The sequence below is a fragment of the Fonsecaea pedrosoi genome, assembly GCF_000835455.1.
Source record: "Fonsecaea pedrosoi CBS 271.37 unplaced genomic scaffold supercont1.1, whole genome shotgun sequence".
NCBI lineage: Eukaryota > Fungi > Ascomycota > Eurotiomycetes > Chaetothyriales > Herpotrichiellaceae > Fonsecaea > Fonsecaea pedrosoi.
In genome coordinates this window covers 1,484,867-1,512,248 of record NW_013550615.1, presented here as the reverse complement: position 1 = coordinate 1,512,248, position 27,382 = coordinate 1,484,867, and the positions used below count along the sequence as shown (strand labels likewise).

Sequence of the window (27,382 nt, the reverse complement as noted above, 5' to 3'; positions counted from 1 at the left end):
AGCCTTGTAGCGCTCGAACGAACATCTTCTCCGCCTCGACTAGCTTATCTTGGGTGATGTAGAGGAGGCCTAGGTTATTGACCGTATTGAGTGTCGATATGTGGTCCGGTCCAAGTGCCTCCTCAAAGCCTTGTAGCGCTCGAACGAACATTTGCTCGGCGGCATTATACCGTACTTGCTGTCCAAGAAGCACCGCCAGTAACATCATCGCATCTAATCTGGTCCGTGCTGAGTCGTTCCGGTTTGCTGCTGTCAGAAAGCGACCGTGCACCAACCGCTCGGCATGCCTCGTGATCGGCCGATATCGAATCGTCGACAGATGATCCCCGTTTTCCTTGTCGACGTGGCTAGCCACACAGTCAAACGCTAACCAGTATTGCCTCGCGTCGATCGGTTGGTTCAACCCCTCTAACGTCCAGTCATGGACACACACGTGAAGACCGTATGACCCAGTCTGATAATGCGCTTCCACGAGACAGTATCGTGTGAGTATACGCATCGTATCCTCAAACACACACTCGTCGCCCGCTAATTCCGTAAACCACGCCGGTCGGTTGTCACCTTGCACTCTTGTGAAGAGTTGGAACCAGACATCCTGGTGATCCAAATACGCTAGGAATCGCAAGAGATGTGCTGCACGTGGGCATTGTTGCTCAATCCGCGTGAATGATAGAGTCCATGTCGTGTAGAGTGTGCGCGAAGGATAATCGGGCAATGCCTCCATCGAATCAATCACTTTCCATCGCGCGTGATACTGTCGAAGATACTGGCCAAAGCTGATCGAAGACTGACTTAAAAAAGCTCCCGCTGTTGCCAGAGCTAAGGGATGCCCGTCGAGTCGCTGGGCCAGGAGTCGGGCATCTTGGTCTTCGAACGGTTAGCTATAAACAGCAAATAGTGAATTAACCTCCCTTACCTGATTCTGCATCGTCGCGTCCGGACCGAGTAGCTAGAATTCGAAGGCTGTCGTCTTCCTTGCTCATCGATTGCACCCGCACCTCGACTCCGTTCACTCGACCCGGCTGTCGCGTGGTGACGATGACCGAGCCATGCGCGGCAAATGAGAAATATGTATGAAGCGAGTACTCATCCGGATCGTCGTAATTGTCGAAGATAAGTAGCCACCGAGTGTTGTCGTGTTCCGAGAGCCAATTCGAGATGGACACATGAATCTGCTTGCCGTCAAGCTTACCGACTGTCTCTGGAGGTAGCACTCGATGGGCCACATTCCGTAAGCTCGTCTGGAGGCTGGCCTCAGAGGTGGCATTCAGCCAGAAGACGGACGAATAGTCGGTCCGATGTCGTTTGGCATAGGAAATCGCCAGCTGAGTCTTGCCAATCCCACCCATGCCGCCGAGAACAAGCACCTTTCTGCCGGAGTCGACTGTGTCGGACTGAGGCTGCAAGATCGACTCCATCCGGTGAATCTCGCTCTGTCGACCAATAAAGAGATCCTCGTTCATGTCCGGAGCATCGTAGAGATTGAGACCGAGATTATATTCTACCGAGACATCAGCACTTCTATCCTATCCCATAGAAGTCAATCCACGATATATTTAGCTCTAACTACCTCGGGGAGATGATTTGCAAGACTTACTCATTACCTCTGCAGCCTGTTTGACCGACACCACTTCTGCTGGCTTGACAGTGGCTAACAGTTCTTTGGCAAACCCGGCAGCGGTGGCCGCCGCATATTCCTGCCACACGTCATTCGTATGGGAATCGGCATAGTCACAGATCCCTCGCACCACAACACAGGGAAAATCAGGCATCAATCCAGCGGCCTCCATTTCCACACACTTGGCGCCGAATTCGCGGCCCAGCCGAGCCCGTTCGACCACATTCTTCATCAATTCGTTTCCTGAAGCAATGACCCCGTAATGAACCTCGGGACTGTGGTCTTCACGAGGCTGTCGGTTGACAATGCCGTTCTGACATTCGGTGCAATGACCCCCGTCTCGGTGGCCTTCGATGTTGCTGCAAAACAGTGTGTCGTTCTCCACACCAGGATGCACGTACCCTCCCTTGGCCAATCGTGGAAATCGCTGGACCATTGCGGAAAGAGTTTCCGGGATCTGTGAACCATACATTTGGTGTTTTGATTGGAGGTTGGCCAGCGCGGTCAACAGGAGAGTTGGAGGTGGCCGCAGCTTGCCCTTCTGCTCGAATACTCCATCTCCCAGATTCGTCCGGAGGTCGTACTGCACCACGCCCCCGTGCGTCCCATCAGGCTGACTGACCACCACGTCACCGAGCCTAATGTCCCCGCCTTTGTGGGAGCCTGGGATTCCTCCCCCGATGCCAACCATTAGGCCGAAGCGGATGCTTGTAAAAGTCCTCAACATGTTGGTCGCCACGGTCGCCGCGGAGACGGTGCCATACACTCCGGCAGGCAGGCACGCCATCACCACGTTGTGACCATGAATGCGTCCCAGCACGTAATTGTTATTGTCGTGCGGCACTTGATTCGTGTGTGGTTCATGCTCTTCATCCAGCATCACCCGCGCGGCCGTCAGCTCCTTGGGGAGGGCGCACACCCAGCCCACCTGGTACTCTTCGATCGGGAGAGAAGGCATCGTCGAGAAGGCTCAGGGGACAAGCAAGACGAGATCGTAAGGACAATCGGTGATGGCAGGAGGGGCAGGATGTCGCATCGGTAGGGGTTGGGAATAACGGGAATCTCAGGATCCAGAGGACCTGGTGTCATGGAAAGAGCTGGTACGCCGACCAGGTCTGGATACGGCTGAACAAGAGAGCGATGTGTTGGCACTCTCATTGTGCTGGCACGTGATCGTGGCATATTAACCTCAATTGCTTGCTGCAACCGCAGAAGGAGATTTGAACACAGGTGGGAATATCGATGGTACTGTACTGTACTTGGACGCAACCACCTCTTTTCATGTTGGCTCTCCTTGCATCCCTCGAGTACACGGCATTGAGCCCTCTGAGAGCGGTTGGCAACGGTCGACGTCGATTTGGGTAAAATCGTCGCTGCTATTAATGTTCGCGGCCTCAGATACAGTAAGATGCGGTCGTGCCAAGTCTGTGCTCGCTGTTGATTGGTGAATGCGAGGATCTGCGCTTGGATGCGATACTGTATGGGGCTAGACTCAACACATGTGACCCCGAGTGTATTCTGTGTACATGCGAGATGAAGGCGCAATTGAATCAGTGTGTACTGCAAGAAGAAACGTAAGGAATTGTCCCTTGACGTCTTCGAGCGCGAATATTTGCAGGTGAGTCGCATGAGGGTGGCATATTTGTTCGGCTTGTCATTTTGGAGAGGCAGAGAGGTTGGCACGCTGAGATGACAGCGATGGAAGCACGAGTTGCCCGAAACCTGGCCTTAGACGTTGCGTACATAGATCGAACATGCCTTCCAGCGAATTTGGGTGCTAATGAAGGGGCGAGGGGGCGAAGGGGTGAGGCATGTCAATGTGTTACTGTACAAAGCTGTGTTGTTCGTGACGAGATATTCGCGACTGGAATAACTCTGCCGGTACTCTATTCCCAATAAGAAAGGTCTATCGACGTGTCTGACTCTCAATCGCCTTTTGCTTCGAATGAAGGCGCCAACGGCGACTCGCGGAACAGTAAAGGATATACTAGCTGTATGGCTCATATTATATAAACATGTCTTTACAACTACTGTAACCAAGCTCGAAAACTGGGTGGTTTTGATCGTACGTGGTGATTGGGTAGGGTTTTCGGGCAGCAATTACATATTTAGCTAGACCAGGTCCACCGATTCCTTTGCTCCCGCCGAGACAAAGTCGCAATGTGTCCTCAAAGGGGGGGCGGTTTCGGGAAGCCCTGTAGATAATACCATAACTAGTGACAGCAATACATTTGGAGAGGAGTATCACCAGGTCTAGCATTGGCATCCCCGGAGCGGGTGTAAAGAATAAGTGGCACCCGTCTGACGAGAAGTAGTAATGAGGGGGGACTCACCGTCAGATCAAGGGTAAACCTCCTTAGGCATAATGGCATGCCTATCCTTATCAATTACATTAATCATGTTTGATTTGGCCGCCGGCTCATGGCTATTTAGTGACTACTAGCTGAATTCTGAGAAGGCGTCTACTCTCTGTCAGACTGTGCCAATTTTCTTCTTCTTCTAGAGGCCCGCGCTATAGACCGGAACAGACGGAGATTGTCGATCTGCATTGGACTTTTCTATGAGTAAATTCCCTCAACCCGGCCCGGGTATCCATCTTCTTCTGATCGCCTTGTGACCTCATAATACCTCATTCTTCTTCCTCCGCCTCTCCAGAGTCGGCAAGAACTTGCCGGAGAGTCGTTTTATTCACCTTTCAACAGCTAGAGAAGCTCAGGTGCCTCAGAATGGGAAACGAGGCGTCACCACAGTGTCGCCATATCGAGAAGCTTCAAAGGAGACTTTGCAAAAGCATACGTAGTTGTAACTCCAGATGTTTGACCCCTTTCATACCTCACTGACTTCTACAGATCATCCCGCCATCCTGCCCGATTCCATCCTGCGTTGCGGAACTGCCCGTGACATTCCACAGTTCATTGCCCACACAGGGCTTGCACCAGAATATCCCTTTCGGGTCGTACTTCTTCTTGAGAGCCAACAGCCGCGGGTAGTTTGAACCCCAGAAGGTGGTTTGCCAATTCGGCTCTGTTGGATCGGCTTCGTTCACGTACGCTCCCGTGTGAGGATCGAGGATTCGCAGGGCTTCGATGGCCCTATTGCGGAGCTCGTCCGTGACAGCCGTCTTTTCGGTCTGGTTCAAAGGTGTCCATTGGCGGTAGGTGACTTGACAGAAGAGGAAGACTGGAGTCAGCACCGCGCTACCCCTTGGATAAGTGAAGACAGCAGTATGATACACTCACCGAAATGAATATAGGTGTTGTTTCGCCACGCGGGACACACCGAGTTGTTCCCACCGGGTATTTTAGCATCGCGCACCCCTTTCCCCGCGACCAGGTGGTTGAGGAGTGTCCAGGTGCCATTTGATGCAGTGCGCAGTGCATTTTCCAGCGCTGTTTGGTTCCCCGTCAGAGCACCGCGGCTCAAGAGACGTGAACCTAGACGCTCAGACGGTCCTACGGTCTCAGGCTGGTTCGTCATCCAAAACTTGGTGAAATCTGGGATCGGGATGGTTTCGGTGGCGACAAAGACCTCGTCACCCCAGTCTGTTGTGTTGATCTTGGTGATTACGGGACCCAGGATTGCATTGACCTGGGTGGCTGTTTTGTTCGGGAAGAAGTAGCCACCGACTATAACCCCTGCCTGGTCCGGAGGGTTTGGCGGAGCATATGGGACAAAGTAGTGGTATCCATTGGCACCTTTGTCTGACAGACTGGGAACCTGCGAGGTGAAATATGTAGAGATTGACCAGAAAGTGTCGCTGTTGGAAGTGGTGTTGATGAAAAATATGGCGAGGCTGCCAGGAAGAGTGGGATAGACCTTCATGGTGACGCTGATGAGGACGCCAAAGGTTGAGCCTCCACCCTATAGCTTCGGTCAGTCGATTCCTTGGTAGGACGGTTGACATAGTAGCTCACCCCTCGCATGGCCCAGAATAGATCTGGGTACGATTTCTCGTTGATGGTGACAAACTCGCCGTCTGGAGTAACCACTTCCATCTCGAGGATCTGGTCTGCTCCGAGTCCATACGTAGAGCTGATGGGAGAATGACCACCCCCGAGGATCCATCCACCAATACCGACCGACATATCACCACCTGCAATTACCGTGAGATTATGCTTTGCAACCTCTTGGTAGACTTCCGCCATCCTCGATCCAGCGGCGATCTTGACCGAGCCAACTCCGCCATATGGAAGAGCCCGTGGATCACTAGTATTCACCGAGACACCCACAATATTGTGTGTCCATATTGACAGAGACTGGCCTCCAGATGACCTGATGCAGTTAATTGCGTTTCAATAGAAAAGGGGTTTATGACTCTTACCTGGACAGGAGATCATGACCAGTTCCTTTGACAATCAATCTCACCCCTGTGTTTGCAGCAAACTCCACTGCCGCTTGTACATCAGATGCCTTGGTAGCGTGGACAACGTAGGATGGATAAGCAGCGACAGAACAAGGCGCCAAAGGCGATGGCAGACATCCGTCATCATTGTAGTCCGCCGAAATGGGGTTGTTGGCATGGAAGCTCGAGTTTGTCCATTGCGAAAGAACAAAAGCACAGGTGACATTGTTGAACAGTGAATTTCCTGGGTGACAGACAGCTCCAGGAGGTACGTCCACAAAGAGTCTTCCAGATATAGTCTCATTTAACTTTTGCCATGCCGATTGAGCAGGCCAGTTTTGCGAGGACGGAACGGGCTTGCAATATATCGCAGGGTCGGCAAGGGTCTGATGTAGATAGACGAGAAAGAACAAGAAAGCCGTCAAAGGGCCGCGAGGCTTTAGATGGTTCATGCTGAAGAGGTGGATACCAAGCAAGGGCAGCATCGGATCAGGCCGGTATTCACACTCACAGTCTTGTTTGCCGTAGAATCAGGAAGCTTCTCTGCGCTGGCACTTATATAACCACCACCAGCTCGTCGCATTTGAGCGAAAACATAGATTCTCGACGTGTGTGACAACTACATGACGATGAGGGCCATTCCTCTTCCAGAAATCCGAATACGACGCTCGATTCTGCCTTGCAAGGACATTCGCCGTGGGAGTTGTAGGAAATTCAGATGCTCGAGGGTTGGACAAACCAACATCGACTAGGTCATGATGTCTGAAAATGTTCGAATCTTTCACCCTGTGTTGTCTGCCTTGGCTTCCTCGACCACTCTGAGAACGGATAGAGGAACAAGTTCTCCCAGACTTTCGCAGAATGAGCCTAAAAGTCCATAGCGCCAATCTCAGACGCGGGGAAGAGAAGCTTCTCTTCTCAACTCTGGTGAGAGAGTAAATCTCGCTAAACTATTCGCGGTAAGTGTCAAGGCTGACTCGGATTTCGCCTCGCTACAGCTACACGTGGTAAGCGGGTGCTGGTCAATGCGATACACACCAAGCCAGGGTTTCTATTGCTTGGTCAATTGGAGCACATGCCTTTTTGCTGGGATGCTGGTCAGATTACTGTTTGAGCGATGCCATCCCCTCTTATTCGGCAAGGAGACACCAAATCACGACAGAATATAGTCCCACGTGCGAACGTAGGGTGGGCTTAACCAAGCGAAACCATGAACGGCAAAAGTATAGAATAGGAAATACGGGGTTGGCTTTGAATAGTCAACACCCGAGGCGAGACCGAAATGGTATTCACAACCTCAGTCGCGCACGTTGATAAACAACGACGTCTACGTCGACAATCAATGTCGACTTCGTCCCCCTTCCCTTCAAGAATTCCGAGAAGGTTATATATGTCAGAAGACGTCTATGGCAGTGGACAAGATCAAACCTTTCAACGATCCCCGGGTGCAGCAGCGTTCGGCGGTTCTCAATGGCCTGACCTACGGCTATCTATACTCTGAACCTCTTCCATCCGTGGCTCGACGGGGAACGGTCCTCCTCGTCCATGGATTCCCGGACCTTTCATTCGGATGGAGGTATCAGATTCCGTTCTTGACGTCGCTCGGACTCACGGTCATTGCTCCAGACTGCGTGGGATACGGACGGACCGACTCCCCTCCACATACATTATCAGACTATGGATACAAGCGCGCGGCGGACGACCTGGCCGCGTTGTGCGAGCAGCTTGGCCTGGCGCAGATCATCCTGGGAGGCCATGACTGGGGTTCCGCCGTCGCCTGCCGCATGGCCCAGTACTATCCCAAGCTTATCATGGCATTCTTCATCTTCAGCACCCCCTATTTCCCGCCGTCATCCCGCTTCGAGCCTCTGACAAACATCATCCGCAACCATATGCCGCACATGATGTACCAAAGACAGATGGCGTCCGGCGTAGTTGAAGATAGGGTACAGTCTCGCGCCGAGATCCGGATGTTTCTGAACGCTGTTTTTGGGACCCTCAACACCGCCCGCGCCGACCGTCCCACCGGCTTCGACGTCCACTCCGGCATCGACCTCGACATGGTCCTCTCCGGCTCGGTCCCTGCCAACGACCTCCTCAGCAGCGACGAACTCGACTTCTACGCCGCGGAGTTCCACCGCAACGGCCTCACCGGCCCCGTGAACTGGTACCGTACCCGCGAAGTCAACTGGGCCGACGAGTACGCTTACTTTTTCCACAATGGCAATATCCCCCGTCCGTCGAATCTGCGATTCGGTCCGGAACACGAGGTCCTCTATGTCCGAGCCACGCGTGACCCGGCTATCACCGGCGGCATGGTCTCTCGTATGCTCCCGAAAGTCGACAAGCTGACGCACCGTGAGATTGAGGCGGGTCATTGGGTGCTCTGGCAGAGCCCGGCGGAGGTGAACCGCGTTCTTGAGCAGTGGCTTGAAGAAAAGGTCTTCAAGGAGAACCATCTCTCTAGCAAGTTGTAATCGGAGGCAGTTTTCGTATCCTTGGTTGATAGTTTGGGTAATTTCGTGACTGAGGTGAACTAATGCAGTAGTCTGAGGGAGGGGGAGAATAGGTCAAAACGCGAAACGTTTAGTACAATCTGCCTATTGAAATATATGCGTCACGATCATAAGTCCGCATTTGGGAAGTATGCTATGGTTGCTCCCTTCTGCCTATAGCAAGAACCCCTAATTAGAGCCCTAATACATTCACACTCGCCTGTATCCCCTCTTTCACGCCCCCTACCACATGCCCCTTGTCATCTTTCGATCTCACCATCACAATCTCTCTGACAATGTCCTCCACCAAGTCAAGCCTCTTCATATCCCGCAGCCACTCCGAAGGTATCTCCTCGTCGCCGTAAAAAGCACCTGCCAGCCCACCGTATATGGCACCCACAGTGTCCGCGTCATCTCCCAAGTTCACGACCTTGACAGCGCCCTCGCGGAAGCTCGAGGTCGTGAAGAACGCCCAGAGCGCGGCTTCCAGGCTGTCCACGACGTAGCCCGAGCTGCGAATTTCCGCGGCGGGTTTGTTGTGGAAGGAGGACAGGGTGGCGTACGGTTGGAAACGGTCCACAAAGGGAGCGCTGGCGGATTCGGATTTGGATTTGGATTTGGAGGATGTCGAGACCTCTATCTTGCCTCTTACCGCAGAGACGTAGTCTGATATATAGCCCACGAGACTGTCTTTGGTCAGGTTTGGTTCTTGCAGGGCCCGCGCGACTAGTATCGTATAGAGCGCACAGCACAGGACGCAGCGCGGGTGTGGATGTGTGACTCTAGAGCTGTCCGCTGCAGCTTTGGTAGCTGTAGGGTCGTCTTGGCCGAAGAGCAGCGCGGTTGGCAACACTCGCATTAAACTCCCGTTACCACAGTATCGGTCTTGGTTGAAGCGGGAGTCGATGGTGGTCAAGGCACTCTGTATCGCTGCTTGGGATCTTGATGGATGCGGCGATTTCGCACTCTCACCGTATGTATCGTCGACGATGACGGCATGCCTCCACACACCCAGAGCCTCTCGTGTCAGGTTTCCGATGTCAAAGCACTTTCCGGTCGAGGATTGGTAGCCTCCCCGGTACCACGCCAGATACTTGCGCGCTTGATCGACGCTGTTTGTCCCCGGTCCATGTTCGAGAAAAGATCGGGCCAGGCAGAGAGCCATGGAGGTGTCGTCGGTGAAGTAGCCAGGACCCAGGCCGAAGTTGGGGTTGGCCTGCATGCCGGTGATGGTGGGAAAGCTACCGCGTACACAGAACTCGGCTGGGGCTCCCAGAGCGTCACAGACAGCAAGGCCAAGAAAGGAGCCCCGGATCCTGGATGTAAGCGATGGAGAAGATGACATGTTGCCACCCGTGAACGTCGTTGAGTGAAGAGTGGGCGGGGATTGTGGTGATTTCGAGCAGAGCCGACCTGTCCAGAAGTGCAGTGGCAACTTGTATTGGTCGTTATGGGCCTACTCTGCTACTTGATAGAGGGCAAAGTTTTCGAATGGTCCTGGCTACATGAGGCTCCAAGGACATATATTGTTCTCTGAATAAGTGGGCATCTGTGGCACATTAGTTGATGGGCTTCAAAATAGGGGCAGCCAGGCACAAGGCTATCGAGAAAGGAGCCTTGCACGTGGCCAGACCACAAGGCTGAATCCACGACGGCCCCGCAATCACGTGCATCAAAATTTCCACAACAGACTTCCCCAAAATCTGGTCGACTGGTTTCTCCGCATCAGAGACTGCGAAATTTTGTGAGGTGAGAGTTGCACACACAGTGATCTCTACAGTCTCCTCCTCTGTGCCCATCTGGTCGGGCTTATTGGACCACGAGGAGGATGGCTTCTGCGAGATCCGTGTCGTCGTTGCCAGCCACGCTGCAGACGTCAATCGTTCTGTGCCAGCGATTTGCTGCGTCTCTGGCTCCAAATTCCTCGTTTGAAGTGCCTCAAAGCGATCCCAGCGAACCTTCTCCCCTGGTGCTTCTACATGCTGCGGTAACAACCCTCAGAGCGCAAGTCACGAAGTTATCGCTGTTGGCAATCACGGCCCCATTCACCCCTTCCGCCGTGTCGACATGTCTACTCCCATTGAACGAATCAATTCTGACCTCGTTGGTCACGGCCGCCTTGCTCACGACGCCAGACAAAACGACGCCGTCTTTCTCTGCCGAGTGCCGCAATCTGGCCGCAGCAGCATTGCGTGATATGCAAACTCTCCTACGGCTTCTAGAGGCACGAAGTCGGACCGATAAACCCACGGCAGAGCTTGATGACAGGGAAAAGGCGGGATTTACGGAGGCTACCGGCAAGGTGTGGGACGACTGCGACAAGCTGATTCCCCTGGCTGCTGAGGGTGTACCCGGCTATGTGGTGCGAAAGTCAAACCAGTGGCTAGATCTCATGAAAGATGCGGTCAAGGAGTTGGAAGAATGGGATCCCGAGGATGACATTGACGAGCATGACCCGTTTGGTCTCGGCCATAGCGACCACGACGAATCTGACGACCTTGATGATAACGAGCGCGACAACGATCGAGCGGCCATATCCACCGGGGTCAAGGAACAAGCACTCAAAGTCTTGAACCGCATCCCACAAAGCATCCACGTCGTCATCAAGCAGAGACTCGAGAAAGTTCCGAGGGATAAGACCAACTCTGCCAATCAAATGTCTCAGATCGATACCCTCCTCAAACGAATCCGCCATGTGTCTGAACTTATTGACGAATCAGCCGAAGGCATGTATCTTGGGAATCCTGAATTATGTCTGAAGAAGGCAGGCGAAGCTCGAGCCCTCACCATTGAGGTAGTGGAATCTGTGCTACAACCGATCGCAGAGCCGGATGCGAAGACAACGGCAGCCGAGACCAAGGAAGATAAATACGTCCAACGAGCACTCGAATGGATTCAAAAGGTTGACCCTAGTGCTTCAGGGGCACCAACATGACATCTACTCGCCGGAGGTGCAAGCACTATCTACCATCCCATGCTATCGCATACTGCGTTCCATTGTCCGTGTTGACTTCAAGGCCAAGCGTGACTTGTCTAAAAACCATAGCTTATGCTCAATTCTTGAGGCATTTCGAGCCTTGCGACTTTGACCGATGTCCAGATGAGCGCGAAACCGCGAGCGCACGCAGCTAGGATCACATGCGTTGTCACCAGCAATGAGGCACATCCTAAAATAGGCGTCACGCAATGACAATTGCTTGACTGAAAGAGGACCGGATCAAGTGCAGCAACAGAGCCCACAGGAAGGAGCATAGCACCTGATTAAAGCGGTCGTCAAGAGCTTCTTCCCATCTTCTCTCCTCCAAGACACTTCTCTAACAGAGAACCCGAAGCGAGGGCGGATGGCAGTTCCACGCGGATCGAACGTGAAACATCCTACCTTCCTATTACGCTGGCAGCGATATGGGCTCATCATTATCAGTCCTCTCAGCATGGGGAGTGGTAAAGTCTTGGTCAAAGGATACCAGAGGACGTTGGGAGGGATCAGAATGATTTCTTTACGGTAAAGTGCATTTGCAGAAATATCGAGTGGCGTCACATCTCCCAATCCGTGTGATGCTGAAGGACGGGTCATATCGATGATTCATAGCCAACAACGGAGACAAACAAAATTTCGATGATGACAAAGGTGGTCCCTGTCCATGCAGGTCACTTGAGATGTAGCCACCCGCAGTACAAGGGTCCTGCTAGAGCAGCTCATCCGGGACTCTCTGGGCAAACCATTCAACTCCTAGAAAAGAGCCTCGTGCTGAGATCATGGTCAGTTTTTCTTAAGGCACGCCACAACAGAGTCAATGACAAGTCATTAGATTGACGATTACACCTCCTTGTTCGCTCTTGGACACTTACGGCAACCCCTGCCAAACGTGCCAATCTCGCATACTATTCTCGCAAGAAGCAAGGATCGTGATATCCTCTCAACCAACCACTCAACACCTCCTATCCCTATCCTTGGAGAAGCAGGCAATTTGTTCCCCGTGGCCATGGTACACATGCGCCATTCCAATCTCAGCCCGACCTTTTCCAACCAACGAACCCCATCGTCGCTCTGAAGTGACTAACTACAGTACCAATGAACCCGGTCTCTCTCCCTCACGAGCAAGTCTCTCTTCGAAGGCGGCACGACCTCAAACAACCCGAACAGTCTTGCCCGTCTCGACCTGATAAATCCACCCGCTGATGACGATGTTGTCCGGCACCAGCTTGCTGTCTTTGAGATACTGCACGTCCTTTTTGACCTGGGCCTCCAGGTCCGAGAAGGTGAGGAAGTCGAGTTTGCGGGCATTCAGCTCGGCGAGGGCGTCTGGCCTACACAGGATCTTTGTGAGTGGGAAAGAACCTTTTCATCCTGGGGATGGGGGTATCATATGTCATATGAAGAAAGAGAAAAAGGAGTAGAGAATCCTTCCCCTCTCTCCGTCTCCTTTATGTGTGGATGTGGGTGGGTTCGTGTCAATACATACCCCAAATTCTTCTCGACCAAGCCATAGGCATCGTCATTGGTGAATATCATCATGCCACAACCCGTGTGCTTGACGAGGACAATCTCCTGCGTGCCCAGGAGCTGCTCTGAGATGACGATGCTCCGGATGGCGTCGGGGGCTGAGGCTCCAGCCTGTTTTTTTCAGATCAGCTTTCTCGTCTTCTTCCTTGGTCGCGCAGCGCAGCGCAACGAAGATCGAATCCAATTCTCCATCTCATCTCAGTTCCTTTGCTTTGCCAGCTCTTTTGCCAGGTCAAGTTGACTCATATCTAATCTACTGAACTATACCTATACTTATCTCTGCACCTGCACCTACCTGTACCTCCACCTCTACCTCCACCTGTAACCCTATGCACGTACACACGTACATGCCTCGTATACACACAACCAATGATCGACAAGGGTGGGAAAGTCTACTCACATTCCGGATAACATGCGCGTCGCCGAGCTCGATCCCAAACGCGCGCGCCGGGTCGATACGGGCGTCCATGCAGGTCAAGACGAGGTATCGCTTGGCCGGGGGCAGGGCGAGGTGGCCCTGCGTGAACGAGGACGAGTATGCCTCGGAGGCTGCCTCGACGTTCTTTTGGATCGCAGACATTGTTTTTTTTTTCCTTCGGAGTGGACGATTCGTTATGTCTATGACTATGACGGTGGTGGTGGTTGTGATTGTGGCAGTTACTGCCGGGTAGCAAGTCACTTTGTAGAACCGAAGATCCCTCGCTGGTGGCTAGTAGCTGGTTCAGCTGTAAACTTGACCGCGTGCGTGTGCTTGTTCAGAGGAAGAAAAAGAAAATAAGGCGAGAAAGACGAGTAGATAGATAGATAGATAGATAGATATACGCAAAGAGCCCCAAACCTGACGGTTCAGACAGACACAGACAAAATTGCTAGGAACCCAGCTGAAGCGCTCAAGATGGTAGCTGCTTTAGCTACTACAGTAGCTTGCCCTGCTGCTAGTAATCGAGAGAGGGGTAACAAACCACAATCTTCCCGTCGTCCATCGTCCATCGTCCATTGTTCCGTTGATGCCATTCCCAGTTCCCAATATAGCCATGACCGAAACCCACAATGGCATGGCGGACCGTGGCGGGCGATGGCGTGCTCGCTCGCTCGTGCGCTCGTGCTCTCGCTGCCTGGGCAATTGGAGATGGAGACGGAGATGGAGGCAAGTAATTACCAAGAAAATTCGCCGTTTCGATTGAATTCGAATCCGAGGTGTGGACCGTGGACCGAGGCGGGCCAAGATTGGTTGCTTTCTTGGGAACAGAAGCATTGCCAGTACCAGTCTTTGTAGTTGGGTTTTGAAAAGAAACGTGCTGTCTTATTGCTATTATCTCCTCGTGTGTTTCGTTGAGATTGTGATATATCAAAATAGTAGTGATTATATACTCTATCGAGATAATGACATATCTTTGCTTGGGTAACCTGTGGGGATATGTACACATGGGAAACAACTGATGCCCTGGTGGACTCCTCGCTGGAAAGACTCTTAGCTATTAGGATACAACCTCCATCGTGCGTGGCATTCTGGGACCGACATTGTCCAACCCAACCCCAGCCCCTTCAACAGTGCGACTCCCCTCGTCGTCTGACCGCGTGGTCTGCACCATGACCTCTCTCGTCTTGTCGGGCCTTGAACCCACCTTCCGACTTATCCTCTCCGCTCTCTGGCCATAATATCTGTTTGTTAACGATGGCCCGGATCATGAAACCGACGACAACGAACCACGCCACAATCAACAAGACTGTCATGACGCAGCCAATGACTCGAAGGGCACCGACGTCGAACGCCTCGGCGATGGCAAAGGTGGCCATGGTGAGGGCTGTCTGAGGGAAAATGAAACTGAACCAGGTCATGGCAAACGGGATGCGATTCTTGCTGCGCAGACAATCCACGTTCGAGAGCAAGCTGACGATGAAGAACCACCACGCCAGACCCCAAAGCCAGAGACTCATCCAGGAGGCGACCAGCCTCAAGATCTGGGATGCAAGCACCGCTGGCACGTCCATGAACGTGGATGATGGAGACGTAGCGAGGACTCGACGTAGATTATCGGCCATGTTGATGGTGCCACTGGCCGTAAAGGCCGAAGGACCGACCGAGACAAACATACCCGGTCGAAGTGGTTCGGCGGGCAGTTTCTGCGTCATCAGTCGATATACAAAGGCCGAATAGATGGTGAGGGAGACAAGGAAACCGATGCCTTGGATCGTGAAGCCGCCAACCAAGATACGGATCGCGGCCTTCGAGCTCAGTGCCTTGTCGGCGATGCTGGCCGCATGTGGACCGATTATCAGCAAAGGATAAGCCGGGAAGATCCAGATCGGTGTCATCCGGGCAATGGTGAATGTTTGGGTGGACCAGAGAACGAGGTAGATGATGATGCTCAAAGAGATGGCCAGGCCACAATCAAACCAGTAGAGGATCAAGATGGTCCGATTGAGCCAGGGTCCAACATAACCTGATCCATATTGCACGATGTTGTTCAAGATGGTGCCAAAGGAGACGGCAAAGGCTGGCGCAAAGAGTGACTCGGTAGGATGAGTAAAGCTCGCCCGAAAGGTCCACGGGTACAGTGTGAATCGGGTTATAATCATGGCCCAAATGATAATGTACAGGACAATATTCAACAGAAAGACGACGACACCGATAGTGTAGAGTCCGCGGAAGCGATACGGCACTATTGCACAAGATCTGCAGTCAGAGACACTCTTTTTCAGATGATGCACCTCAAAGCTGCACGCTCGGAAGAGAGGGGGGAGGAGTGAGAAAGAGAGACTGCACCAGTCTGCAAAACATTGGCAATGCCTCCTGTGGCCATGGTGAGCGTGAACCACGCCCACGTAACGTGTTTCATGCGTTGTGACCAGGAGAGGACCCTTGGTTGTTCATCAGGAACCCTCTCGCCCTTGTTTGCCTCTCGAGCCTCATCGCCTGGTATCGTCGTTTGTGAATCCTCCCGTGGCCCCGTGGTGCTTTGAAGTAGCGATACATTATTGAGGTGTCTTGATCGATTGGCATGGTGTTCTGGGTCTTCCACGACCGGCGTCCGCCAGCCATCCTGGAGGTAAGGCGAGCTCGTCTCTGGACCTGGGTCTCGATCATAGTCACCGTGGTAGCGTTGGCTGAGAGGCCGGGCTCGTTGTTTCATGGATTCATGACGCTGAGGTGGTACCACGACAGAGGAAGGACGTGAAGATCGACCTGGCGCAATTGACATTTCGGCGTATTCTTGTTAGTCTCGGCTGCGGCCTGGTTATCCGGTCGAGCCTGCAACTCGGCATTGAAGACGACAAGCACCAAGTTGTCGGGTATCAAGTAGTTCATGAGTTTCCGAAGAAAGCCTGCGTCATCGGTAGCGACTGTCGACATCCATGACCAAGACGACAGAGGCAGCAGCACTGAAGCCGCAGCACTGACCAGAAAAGTTCAGGAGTATTTGATATGGTATCCGACATGGATGTATGCATTCCGAGGCTACACCACTGTGTTCTTGTACTTGGTAATGTTCTCAGCTAAAGGGTAAAGGATTGAACCCATTTGCCGTGTTTCCGTCGTTGGCGAGCATCTTTGTGTCTTTTGGGGAGGCGGGTGTGGCCCGTCAGCATGATTCCGCAATGTCGATCTGCCTGATCAGTGTCAAATCTCGGACAGAACGGGACGGAAGTTGACCGCGGATGCGATCGTGGGGGCTGCATAGGGGTGATAGGTCATCATGAGGTGGGGCTCTATCGTGCCTCAAAATTCTAAGAATATATACCATATACGCAAAAAACGCAGTAGAATTTGTGTGTTGAAGTTTCAACTCAACTCAAAATGTCACAAGTTTGGGCACATGGTCTAGGGGTATGATTTTCGCTTCGCATCAGTGAGCCCTCTGCGGGCTTCAAACGACGTGTATGTGAAAGGTCCGGGGTTCAAATCCCCGTGTGTCCATCTCACCAGGTCCTCCAGGGTACAGGCTTTGAGCCTCCTGCTGGGGGGCGACTTTTTTTTCCATTGAGTTCTATGTGGCCTGATTAGGTTTAGCGTCTATATCACGTGACTAGCTAGTATTACAAGGATATCTCTCGCCACTTAGAGGTAATTTTTATTATAGAAAGATAGTTAGTTATTCTATATCTCTAGTAGCTATTATCTACTAGTTAGATAGCAATTCGTATTCTATATCTCTATTGATTTTTAAATAGGTAAGGAAGATATCTTGCCCTCTCTGATCCAGAAGCTTTGCACGAAATATGGGTTCGAGACATTGGAATTCAAACTCTTCGCAATGAAGTCCTTCAACTGCTGCTTTCGCTTAAACGGGCTTCACAGCATCATTCGCTTTCCCATATTGTGCAAGAGCGCGTCTCGCTACGAGAAGACGACGGATGGGTGTCTGATGATGACATAGATTTCTCAGTGCACGCCAATACCAGTCTCGAAGCTCCTGGCAAGCTCCTGGCTGTCGAGGGTTGCGACCTGGAACCATATATGATCATATCCTTGGTGGACGGCGGCACACGCATGGCTCCGGTTTTCATAGAGCTATCCAGATGCCGCTTTCACCAGATCGGAGCTATAGGTCAAGATCTATCTGCCAATGGCGGCAATAGCAAAAGTGGTTGTTGTGTGACCAAGAGGGCGGTCACTTATCAACAGACGATACCTCAGTCTCCAACCAACGTGAGCTTGAATCAATGTCGGGCGTTTCAAGCTCGCGTACCATTAACGTACACCAGGGTTGGGCAGATGCCAGAGAGCACGACCGGCTAGTCGAGCCAGAAGGGTGGTTACACAAGCATCATCTCCCACTCCAACAGTCATTTTGCGGACTCATCAGCCGGGAGGCCGCGAAACCTGCCTGCAACTCAGGACCACGCTGTGCACAAGAAAGCAATAGAAAACAGTACATGCACCACGTGACATGTCCCTTGCTCATACGAAGCACAACCACCCGCATCACAGGATCGATACAATATCCAAGAGTTTGAGAAACTAGCAAATCTCATGAATGGCCCAAGCAGGTTAGGCTGTGAGGACCTACTACGGGAGTTAGGGAGGCAATCATGCGGCAGTGCCGGTGGAGGAGAACATCACCGAAAGTGCCCCCTCTCCCCCGGCCTTCTGAGTGCGTGAAGTATAAATCGAGCGAGAGGGCTCCGGAATATCGCGCTTGTGCGCTTTTCAAACACTGGAAAGTGGGAAATCATGGGGTCAAGTCGTGGTATTCTTTAGAAGGCCCATCACACCCATGAAACGTCGACTCGTCCTGGTAGGGTCAAGGCGGCAATGTGCCGTTGGTGTGTCTCCAGGAAACCCCCACCCCCAAAGAGCCTCATGTTAGGGCTCTCGTGAAAACTTGATGGTCCAGAGGAGGGACGACCTTGCCTTTGCGCCACCGCCCCGACGACGTAGTCAGCTGGGTGAGCTGGCAAGCCGCTGCAAAAGCGGTGCGAGGGCACGTGGATGGGGGGGAGGGGGGGGGGGTGGTTAGACGAGGAAACAGTTGATTTTCGAGGCGGGGAGACGTAGTCGATAGAGGCGGGAGAAGAATAAGAGGGCTTGATCACGGTTGTGAAATACACTTTTACTGAGTGGGTCGAATGAATGTAACCGAGCTACATAGGTCGCCACAGCGTATGTCTACTTTTGTGGGCAAATCAATTTGAGAAATGGTTCGATATCGCTTCAGGTAGATGAACCGGTCACTGGTCGCATATCGTCATCAACTCGGAATCTATTGCGGCAATCCCCACAGCATGGTGGCATATAGAAGCGAAGAGCGAAGATTCCAAATGATTCACTGAGCAGGAAGCGGGCAGAGTGGGCAGTAACAAGGCCAATGACCCAAATCAACTCATGTCATATTGAAACAGCACCATCTATCTCACCGGGTGTGTGTGTATCCCAGGAGGCCATAACAAAGGGACAGATGGTCAAATAGAAATCCAGCTTGGACGAAACGGATGATAATACTTATACAGGTAGGTAAGGTCGACTGTTGCACTGTGGATAGATCGTTGTTTGGCGCTTCAAAAGGAGTTATGACCATGTGCCTCCTCCTATGTGGGGGACCCTGAGTGATTATCAACCATTTCAACCGTGAAGCCAACTGCTGGGGGGCTCAGATACCAAGGGTAAACTCCACGCCCACGTCAATGTCCCGTGCCATCTTGACAATCTTGGAGAGGTCTACCACCTTCTCTGCTGCTCCTTGCAGGTCGATGATGGAGAAGATCTTGAGGCCCGAGTTGTTGACCTGTGTGACAGTGGATTAGTTGTGGTGCCACATAAGGAACATCCTCGAGAGAACTTACCAATTCAGCCGCTTCCTTCATGTTGGTACCCTGCAAACGACAAACAATGGGTAACCTCAAGTTCATTTGTTGTACAACATGAATCAAGCCTGACGCGATAGCATCACACCGGACAATACCACCAAAGATGTTGACAAAAATGGCTGTCACCTTCGGGTCATTTGTAATCAGTTCAAAGGCCGAACGGATGGCTTCTGGTGTGGCACCACCGCCGACATCCAAGAAGTTGGCAGGCGAACCGCCGTTGATCTTGATGATGTCCATGGTCGCCATCGCCAACCCAGCGCCATTGACAAGACACCCAATGTCGCCATCCAATTTGATAAAGTTCAAACCGTGCCTGCGACTCTGTAAGCAAATGCGTTATGTTGGGGGGCGGGGGGGATGACGTACTCTGCAGCCTTCACCTCATCGGGGTCCTCTTGCGAAGTATCTCTCCAGCTGAAGACCTCCTTCTGTCTGAACTCGGCGTTGTCATCAAAGCCCAATTTGGCGTCCATGGCCAACACTTGATGGTCGCTGGTCTCGCTGAGCGGGTTGATTTCAATCTGGGTGGCATCCTTCTCCATAAACACCTTGTACAGTCTTTGGATTGTGTTCTTTGCATCTTCAATGCACTGTTCACTGAACCCGAGCTCGGTCGCAATATTTCGTGCGATTTCGTCTGTCACGCCCTTGTTGATATCGATAGGTGTTGTGATGATGGCATCGGGAGTCTCTTTGGCCACAGTTTCAATGTCCATGCCACCTTGGGACGACGCAACAATGACGGGCGATTGAGTGGACCTGTCCATGAGGATAGCGAGGTAGAATTCCCGGCGGGCAAATTTCCGTTCACAAATGTAGACCGAGTTGCAGATGCGACCGCGAGCACCTGTCTGCTTCGTGATGAGCTTGTGCCCAATCATTTGACTGGCGAACATCTTTGCTTCCGTAGGTCTGCTTCTCCGTCAGCCAGCTCTCCAGACTTTTCCCCAGCGGTGACTGCTAGAGGTGAACATACGAATAAATCACCCGCACGCCACCTTTGAGGCCATTGTCAAAGGTGCCTTTGCCTCGACCTCCTGCGAGGACTTGGGCCTTGATAACCATATCATCTCCCTCTGTGATGGCTACGTCAGAGTGTGTTCATGCTTTCCCAAACGCCAATTGTCTGCGCATACCGATCTTCTTTGCAATCGCTTCAGCTTCTTCCGCTGTTCGAGCAACTTCTCCTTTGGGAACTCCGACGCCATAGGATCTGAGAAGGTCGGCAGCTCGGTATTCGTGGATGCTTAGATGTCTCAACTGTTGTTGTCGGATTGAGCTCCGCACCGGGGTATCCTGCCACGCCGCGTTAGAAGAAAAGGTGGAAAAGCCAATTGAAGCATTGCAACACTTACTCTGACGGCCTTCAAGGCCAGGCCCAAGTTACGGCGACCCAGTCTATACATATTGCCCACAAGACTAGGAAAGAGTGACTTGGGGATTGGGGGACGCAGCAAGAAATGGACCAGATACAGCGTTGACAGATGCTCGGCAGCTTCGCAATCAGGGTTTCGGAGCTGATTGGTGGCTTGGGAGCATTTCTTGCCGAGCACCGCCACAGGAGCGCCACAGATCGCCACAGAGCAAGTCTACCCGACAAGGTCTTGGCGCTGCGACTCCCTCCATGGATTTCTGACATCGATATATGATTCTTCTACAAGGCTACTGGCTAAAAATGACCGCAGTTTAATGTCGACTGGTTTTCCAATATCGACCGAGCTTACTTCGTTACTCTTTCACTCCCCTATCGCAGCGCGCGTTGGATGAAGTTCTGCGCGTGATGAAACGCACGGAACCAATAAACCGTCACGATGCTGGTCAACCCGTGCAGATGCCTTTACTTACTCGACCCAGCCAAAAGACTGCAGCATGCGGGGCAAACTGACACATCTAGACACCCAGCCACAGTCCTCATACGAATAGATCCCTTCAGCCTCTTAGACTTCCACCTTACAACACTTTTGTCGAGAGTCAGAACGACGCTTTCGATATGGCCTCTGAACCGCAATCCATGACCAGTGATCAGTGAATCGCACTAGTCCCTGCTAATTATATTGCTCTAAAAGGGCAGGCTGTTGAATTTGAACAACTTTTGCGGCAGGGCAAAGTTCCTATAACAACCCTCCTGGCCTACTCTGCCATCCCTTATGCGCTTTCATCTGGGTCTACAGATATCTTGGAAACTCTCCTGAGCTGTGGCTGGGATATAAATGAGCCAGAGAGCCCGAGAGAACCACCCCATCTTGAGTGAATGGCAATGGCGCGAGGCTGTCCCTTTCTAATTTCGTGGAGTTTAGAAAGGCTGCTCGAGCTAACAACGAGGACCTCGTTCGATGGTTTCTGGACCACAGCGCAGATCCCAACAGGACCTGTGTACTCCCTGATACGCCTCTCTCGCGCGCTGCTCAGCATGTGTCTCTCAAAATCGTTCAGCTTCTCTTCGAACATGGCGCCTCAGCCAAGGAAGGCTGTCCCGTGAAGTTGCCTGTCTTCGGGACGACCAAGACATTGACGTCCTGAAACTACTTGTCGACCAAGGTGCTTCCGTGGAGAAACGTCTTTACGAAGATGAACCGGATCCTGGTTGGGCTTCAATATTTGGAAAAACGCTACTGATGAATGCGTGTGCGAAGAGGAACATTCTAGCCATCAAGTTCCTTCTCCAAAACGGGGCAGACCCGGACAAGACAAGGCTCAACGGACCCAGTGCGCTGAGTGAAGCGAAGGCAGGACAGGGTCTCAAGATATAGTTGATCTTTTGTCGAGAGACAGCCGATAGGCAATCACTTGGTAGCGTTGGAAGGAGGAAATTCTACGTCTTTGTGATTGCACACCAGAGCTGATACAGTTAGGATATCTTGGGAATGATCTTCTCACCTCAAGCGGCGTCACTTCTTGAAAAGGCCATACGGAAGTACGACCTCGAGTGGCCATGCTTGCTACGAAGATTCGGACCTATTCCGAGGTGGTTTGATGGTCACTGCTCGGAAGATTCCGAACTCCAAGACTCGACGGGGAGTTGTCCCATCAGGGACCACATGGATTCTTGTTTGAGCAAAGTTAACAGATCCTGCGGAAAGGTCTAAGGGTCTTTGGGTGCACGCCGTCTTTGTCGTCTGTATTTGTCCTACGGAGAGGGTAATCAGCCCGGCTGCTCTCTCGACATGTACTTGAATTTATTGTTCTTGCTTCATCCTTTCGAGCCAAACAGCATCGCGCCAGTATCAAGGGGGCATGGTACCACGACCGTCTCTCCTGCTCCATATAACATGACAGATCAATGACTTCTTCCAGGAGTAGCTTGAATGTTGTTTAGCTAGTACCTTGCCTCCTCACCATTTATATACATTGCATCACACAATATCTCTTCTTCCTCTTCTCATTTCCCCCCTTTGCGTACTCAATTCCCCCTCTACGACTTACTAGCAAGCTCGACCTCCCTCTCCACCGCATCCGCCATGTCCCCCAACGTGACAAACTTCCAATCATAGACCTCGCGGTCGCGGTTCCCCATAGTCCCCCGCCTCTCGATCCAGACGGACTTGATCCCCACCTCCCTCGCCGGGTGGTGGTCGTGAAACTGGCTCTGAGCCGTTTGTAGGACTTGGTGCTTCTCGACGCCAAACTCGGCCTTGACGGCCTCGAGCATGTACTCGAAGTTGCGGAGGTCGGGCTTGTAGGAGCCGACGTCCTGGGCCGTGATGATCTTGTCGAAGCGCACGCCGCCCAACGGCCCCGCGTTGGTCGCCGCGAAGCTCGCCCGGTCCACGTTCGACAGCACCACCAGCTTGTAGTGCCGCGACAGGCGGCGGAGCGCGTCGACCGTGTCCGGAAAGGCGGGCCACGCGCCCACGCTCTGTCCGAACGCTTCGCACTCTTGGGCCGATGGCGCCGTTGCGGTAGTGTCTCCTCCCGAAGAGACTCGCGCCGCGAATTGCGGGTACACGGCCGCCACGAGCTGCGCGTACGGCATCTCGGGTGTTTTGAGCTGCTGCTCCTTCTCCAGCTCGTGGTACAGCGCCAGCGTCTGGTCGCGCGTGAGTTTGTGTGGCTCGCTCAGTGGTTTCAGGCCCTCGACGATGCCCGTTTCCCAGTCGATCAGGGTCCCGTAGACGTCGAAGCACAGGAGGCGGAAATCGGTCAGTTTCGCCATTGTGGTGTTGGTGGTGGTGGTGTTGATGGTGAGTGGCAGCGTCGGTAGTAAGAGAACCTCTGTAGCAATAGCGAGGGGGACTATGCGTGCGTGGTCGGTGGTTAAAAGTGGGTTGAGAACGAGTTTATGGAAAAAGGTTGTAGAGTCCGAGAGTCCATAGACTGTCATTATGTTGTGCTGTCATGAACCTTTCATCATCGGGCTCCGCCGCGCCCTTGCGATGATCTGCGATTTCCCCGACGAGGCGGAGAACATCCAACAACCAACAGCCAAATGCTGATTTCTCCGCTGCCCCTGAAGTCTGGAGCCTCGAATCTAGCCACGCAGGCCCACGCCTTTGATTGACATGCTGATTGTGCGGTTATTGGCGGACTGGATAGGAACACGCCTTCCCGTGTAATATACGTGAGATCATATGCTATACTTTATTGCGCATGTATCATGGCTAAAGCAAGAGAACCACCCATTTGGACTTTGCAATACCACATCAGCGAGGTATCTAATATTAGCTGTTAAGTCATCAACCAGCTCTCTTATACGCCCTGCGTCGCGGCGAGTATAATGATAAATGTCTTCTTCTATGCCCACCCGCAGTCCCCTTCCATGCTATCGCCCTCGACAATCTTACTCGGCGTTCGATTTCGATGGAAAGAGGCGGAGCATCGTTCAGATCCTCTCCTGCGCGGCCACCAGGGGTTCGTTCTAGGAGAAATCTGTCATGGGTTATAATTCGCCCAGGGGACACGGGCTCGCACCAACACCAATCTAAGTTGAGCTTCTCCAGTGTTGAAACGCACTCCTTTGATACTAATAATATAGGGCCCAACTCCAACTCCATCAGGGCTAGCATCTCTTCCTCTTTGCCTAGGAATAGTGACGCGATGCTTCCTTCCCCCTTTGCAGCAGTTTGGGAGAAAGGGTTGAAAAAGGGGTTGTCGTGCAGCATGGATACTCTTTTGCCGTGTAGGTAGATAGGTAGGTGTCTATAATGTCTCTTTGAGACTAGTCAGTCGCGTTTCATGAGCTGAGGTTCTTGCTTACATCTCAGTTTGAAGATACACCAAACTCACCAGCGGCGACGAGTGCCTGGTAATGGTGTCTGGCGTCGTCGTATTCCTGTAGATTTCTCTCGGATCCGGCCTCAGATAAAATTCTGGGTCAACACTCGAAGGCAAGAAGGCTCCGACCGTTGCTCCGTGCCAGGGCGTTAAACACACGGTGAAGGTCAGGTAACCCAGTCACCCGAGCTCTAAGACTCGCTAGGTGTCGTGGCTAGGTCACAGGAGCCGAATTTCCTGGACGCGCACAGAATAGTGCTGAGGGCAGAGAGAGATCGTGTCCCCCGCAGCACGTCAGGTTGGCTGGTCATATGACATGCTTGACAAAGAAAGCGTTAAGAAAGGATCGAGACAACCCCTTCTTCAGGTATGGCCACATGTCACTGTAGCTTCAGCGTCGCGAAGCATCTGTCGGGGACTTCGCCGTTTCTGTCAAAGCAACGACCGTGGATGTATCTCATTGCGGCAGGGTCGTTTCGTCGCTGACTCCTCCCATCCAACCATCATACAGGAACTCGTCAAAGATTGGCCATTGAAAATCTTGGAATACCGTATCTGGAGACCACCCGATCCCCATCATCATGTTGACCGAGTCCGCATTGGGAGAGCTCCAGAAGACTGTTCTGGCAGCTGTTGTTGTTTTTTCATCTTCCACATTGGTCAGTGTCACAGGTACCACAGCGCAGTAACCGATGCCCAACATACCTTCTACGCCCTCCCACGGATTTGGCTGTCCTCCAAACTCCTGTCTCCACAACCAGAAACAATCAAACGTCACGCTCACTCCGAGCCTGTTTCGACAACGGAGCCAGAGGCTGTCAGGAGTGCCATCAGGCTGTTTGATCACCATCTTACTCGTCCACAACTGTGATAGGATCATCGTGGCCCGTGCCGATATGTCATCCGACCTAACACTTTGTTTCTTGTTCAGATTGATGGCTGAGAAGTAACACCTTTGTCCTCGCCTCAAGTCTAGCGCTTCGCGGACGTATGATTTTCCAATGCGAAGGATTATAAAAGCCGCGAGATTCCAGTTCATGTTGACATTCGTCGAGCCATACTCTGCCATTGCTTGCTCCTGATCTAGTTCTGTAGCGAGCTCAATAATGGCACACGAAGTGCTGTATAGGTTAATGAGGTGGCCTTGCCCGATGGCTGATGATGGTGCAATTAAGTGGCAGGCTGACACCTGTAGCTCGGCGATCAGTAGCATGAGTTGATCTAGAGCATCTCAGCAGGGGTCAGAAACACGGTGAAGATGTCACATACCATGTTTAGTGGGACATTCTGCGCTCAAAGTACCCAGCTTTGCTAGACAAGCACTAATGGTCGGTCCGAGCGTCATGTTACGCTCATCTGGCTTTCTTGACAGGGCATCCCGATCGATTTGCACAATAGCCTCGCTTAACATATGGTTCAGTTTCCTTTGGAACCGTACCGTGGGAGTCAATGACGCCAACGGATCCTCCTTGTAACCTTCGTGACTATAAGTGTCTGTAAATACCAGGGGTGGAAGACCTCGTGAGTTGTTGATTCTTAGACACCTCATTAGTCTCGCCTGAAAACCTGCTTTCTTTCTTTTTTCTCACCTCTGACAGGTATACAGACACATCGACCACAACCTGGTCCTGAAACTTCTCTGTTGACCATCATATTTGAGCGGCACTCGTGTGAAATCTTGGACAGAACCATATACATGAAGGCCAACGTTGGTTGCGAGCTGTATCATTGCACCTGCTAGTTGTGGGGTGATGTCTTTCTGAAGTGTGTCGATCGGCATCTGCCAGGTGCAGAGAAGTACAAGAGCCTGGATAGTTGGCAGTACTCTCTCACATGAGAAAATTGCGGTCTTTGCCAAGTCCAGAACCTTGGGAGCAAGAAGAAGGATCAAGGTCGGATCCTTCGAATACCTTCGTGACCCAATCGCGACGATGGTCCAGAACAGAAATGGAGAAGCTCCGTAGCAGTCATTTGGCTGGAGTTTCTGGTCGAAGATCGGGAGATGGGGTAAGTTCTTCTCGAAGAACCTAGTTGTCTTGTGAGCCTGGCAGACGTACCGACGACGAATTTGAGCATATTACTCACAGTGCAAAGCATTCGTCGATGTCTTGCGCATCAACGCTGACGTCTTGAATGATCTGTGGCCGGGTGCTCGAGGTTTGAGTGTTAGAATGTGGGATGTCGCTATTACTTAAATCTGGCGCTGAAGGGGCGGAAATGTTGGTTGAAGCATCCACTGAATGAGGGCTGAAGCCCACTAGCTGCGGAGTTGTATAGGTTTCCGCCAACGTTGGTACCGCTTGCAGACCTCGAACATTTCCGACAGCGCTTGGATTGTCGACAGATTGAGACTGATTCTCAAGGTCAGACGTGCCAGTTCCCACTTGTTTCCTCAGCCGATCGAGCTCGGCTTGCAGTTCGGTCTTCCTGTTCAAGGAAATCAGCGCCAGTCATTTAGCCATGGGTCGGCAGACACACGTGCGCCGTTTCACCCGTTTAAACGTCTTAGAGACGACACAATTCAGTTTAAACCGATTACACCGTGAGCATGGCTGAGAATAGTCTTTGGACGCATCGCATCGAAGCTAACTGCAGGTTACTCGGAGATGGCACATGGGACATAGGGTTATCGAGTGCTCGAACCTTTTGCTGCCTACATTCTGTACAGGCTGTGACTCTTGTGCCCGTTACCTTCGGCGAAGCACCGCTCATGGTGCGAAGGTCAATCTCATGTAGGATGGTAGTTGAAGAGGGCTGACGAGGGTCAGGACATCTGCTGCTCCACCTACAAAGAAGCCAAACAAGGCCTAAGCTTCGACGATAGGTAAATAGCGCAGACCATCAGAGACATGAATATGGGACATGAGCCAAAGCATTATTGCTTGAAAACTCGTTCAATG

General features: G+C 52.2%; 10 protein-coding genes and 1 non-coding gene across 11 annotated transcripts in view; 3 read left to right on the top strand and 8 right to left on the bottom strand.

The window, feature by feature from the left end:
• Z517_00544 (uncharacterized protein) overlaps positions 1-2,576 on the bottom strand; it is a gene marked incomplete at both ends in the record, with an annotated part of 3,543 nt that extends 967 nt beyond the window's left edge. The window contains 3 exons of the mRNA XM_013433508.1: positions 24-867; positions 917-1,501; positions 1,598-2,576. Coding sequence (XP_013288962.1) covers positions 24-867; positions 917-1,501; positions 1,598-2,576 — 2,408 coding nt within the window. The remainder of the gene's footprint in view (positions 1-23; positions 868-916; positions 1,502-1,597) is intronic.
• A 1,875-nt stretch (positions 2,577-4,451) lies between these two features.
• Positions 4,452-6,412, bottom strand: Z517_00543 (uncharacterized protein; the record flags this gene model as incomplete). Its single annotated transcript, XM_013433507.1, has 4 exons — positions 4,452-4,780; positions 4,858-5,479; positions 5,533-5,890; positions 5,940-6,412. The coding sequence occupies 4 exons, from the start codon at positions 6,410-6,412 to the stop codon at positions 4,452-4,454; spliced, it is 1,782 nt and encodes a 593-aa protein (XP_013288961.1).
• Positions 6,413-7,366: 954 nt separating this feature from the next.
• On the top strand, positions 7,367-8,437 carry Z517_00542 (uncharacterized protein; the record flags this gene model as incomplete). Its single annotated transcript, XM_013433506.1, has 1 exon — positions 7,367-8,437. The coding sequence occupies one exon, from the start codon at positions 7,367-7,369 to the stop codon at positions 8,435-8,437; it is 1,071 nt and encodes a 356-aa protein (XP_013288960.1).
• Positions 8,438-8,648: 211 nt separating this feature from the next.
• Positions 8,649-9,800, bottom strand: Z517_00541 (uncharacterized protein; the record flags this gene model as incomplete). Its single annotated transcript, XM_013433505.1, has 1 exon — positions 8,649-9,800. The coding sequence occupies one exon, from the start codon at positions 9,798-9,800 to the stop codon at positions 8,649-8,651; it is 1,152 nt and encodes a 383-aa protein (XP_013288959.1).
• Positions 9,801-10,283: 483 nt separating this feature from the next.
• On the top strand, positions 10,284-11,390 carry Z517_00540 (uncharacterized protein; the record flags this gene model as incomplete). The annotated part of the gene is made up of 1 exon (XM_013433504.1): positions 10,284-11,390. The coding sequence occupies one exon, from the start codon at positions 10,284-10,286 to the stop codon at positions 11,388-11,390; it is 1,107 nt and encodes a 368-aa protein (XP_013288958.1).
• Positions 11,391-12,582: 1,192 nt separating this feature from the next.
• On the bottom strand, positions 12,583-13,539 carry Z517_00539 (uncharacterized protein; the record flags this gene model as incomplete). Its single annotated transcript, XM_013433503.1, has 3 exons — positions 12,583-12,763; positions 12,919-13,070; positions 13,360-13,539. The coding sequence occupies 3 exons, from the start codon at positions 13,537-13,539 to the stop codon at positions 12,583-12,585; spliced, it is 513 nt and encodes a 170-aa protein (XP_013288957.1).
• Positions 13,540-14,504: 965 nt separating this feature from the next.
• Z517_00538 (uncharacterized protein) lies at positions 14,505-16,162 on the bottom strand (the record flags this gene model as incomplete). Its single annotated transcript, XM_013433502.1, has 2 exons — positions 14,505-15,622; positions 15,727-16,162. 2 exons carry the CDS (start codon positions 16,160-16,162, stop codon positions 14,505-14,507), a joined length of 1,554 nt encoding a protein of 517 aa, XP_013288956.1.
• Positions 16,163-16,771: 609 nt separating this feature from the next.
• Positions 16,772-16,878, top strand: Z517_00537. The gene has a single exon. It is a non-coding gene; the product is annotated as a tRNA-Ala (tRNA).
• Positions 16,879-19,051: 2,173 nt separating this feature from the next.
• Z517_00536 (uncharacterized protein) lies at positions 19,052-20,677 on the bottom strand (the record flags this gene model as incomplete). The annotated part of the gene is made up of 6 exons (XM_013433501.1): positions 19,052-19,186; positions 19,245-19,584; positions 19,638-20,183; positions 20,248-20,347; positions 20,408-20,567; positions 20,627-20,677. 6 exons carry the CDS (start codon positions 20,675-20,677, stop codon positions 19,052-19,054), a joined length of 1,332 nt encoding a protein of 443 aa, XP_013288955.1.
• Positions 20,678-22,683: 2,006 nt separating this feature from the next.
• Z517_00535 (haloacid dehalogenase, type II) lies at positions 22,684-23,424 on the bottom strand (the record flags this gene model as incomplete). Its single annotated transcript, XM_013433500.1, has 1 exon — positions 22,684-23,424. The coding sequence occupies one exon, from the start codon at positions 23,422-23,424 to the stop codon at positions 22,684-22,686; it is 741 nt and encodes a 246-aa protein (XP_013288954.1).
• Positions 23,425-24,939: 1,515 nt separating this feature from the next.
• On the bottom strand, positions 24,940-27,194 carry Z517_00534 (uncharacterized protein; the record flags this gene model as incomplete). Its single annotated transcript, XM_013433499.1, has 6 exons — positions 24,940-25,703; positions 25,752-26,017; positions 26,072-26,509; positions 26,568-26,909; positions 26,961-26,986; positions 27,174-27,194. 6 exons carry the CDS (start codon positions 27,192-27,194, stop codon positions 24,940-24,942), a joined length of 1,857 nt encoding a protein of 618 aa, XP_013288953.1.
• Between the last annotated feature and the right edge of the window lie 188 nt (positions 27,195-27,382).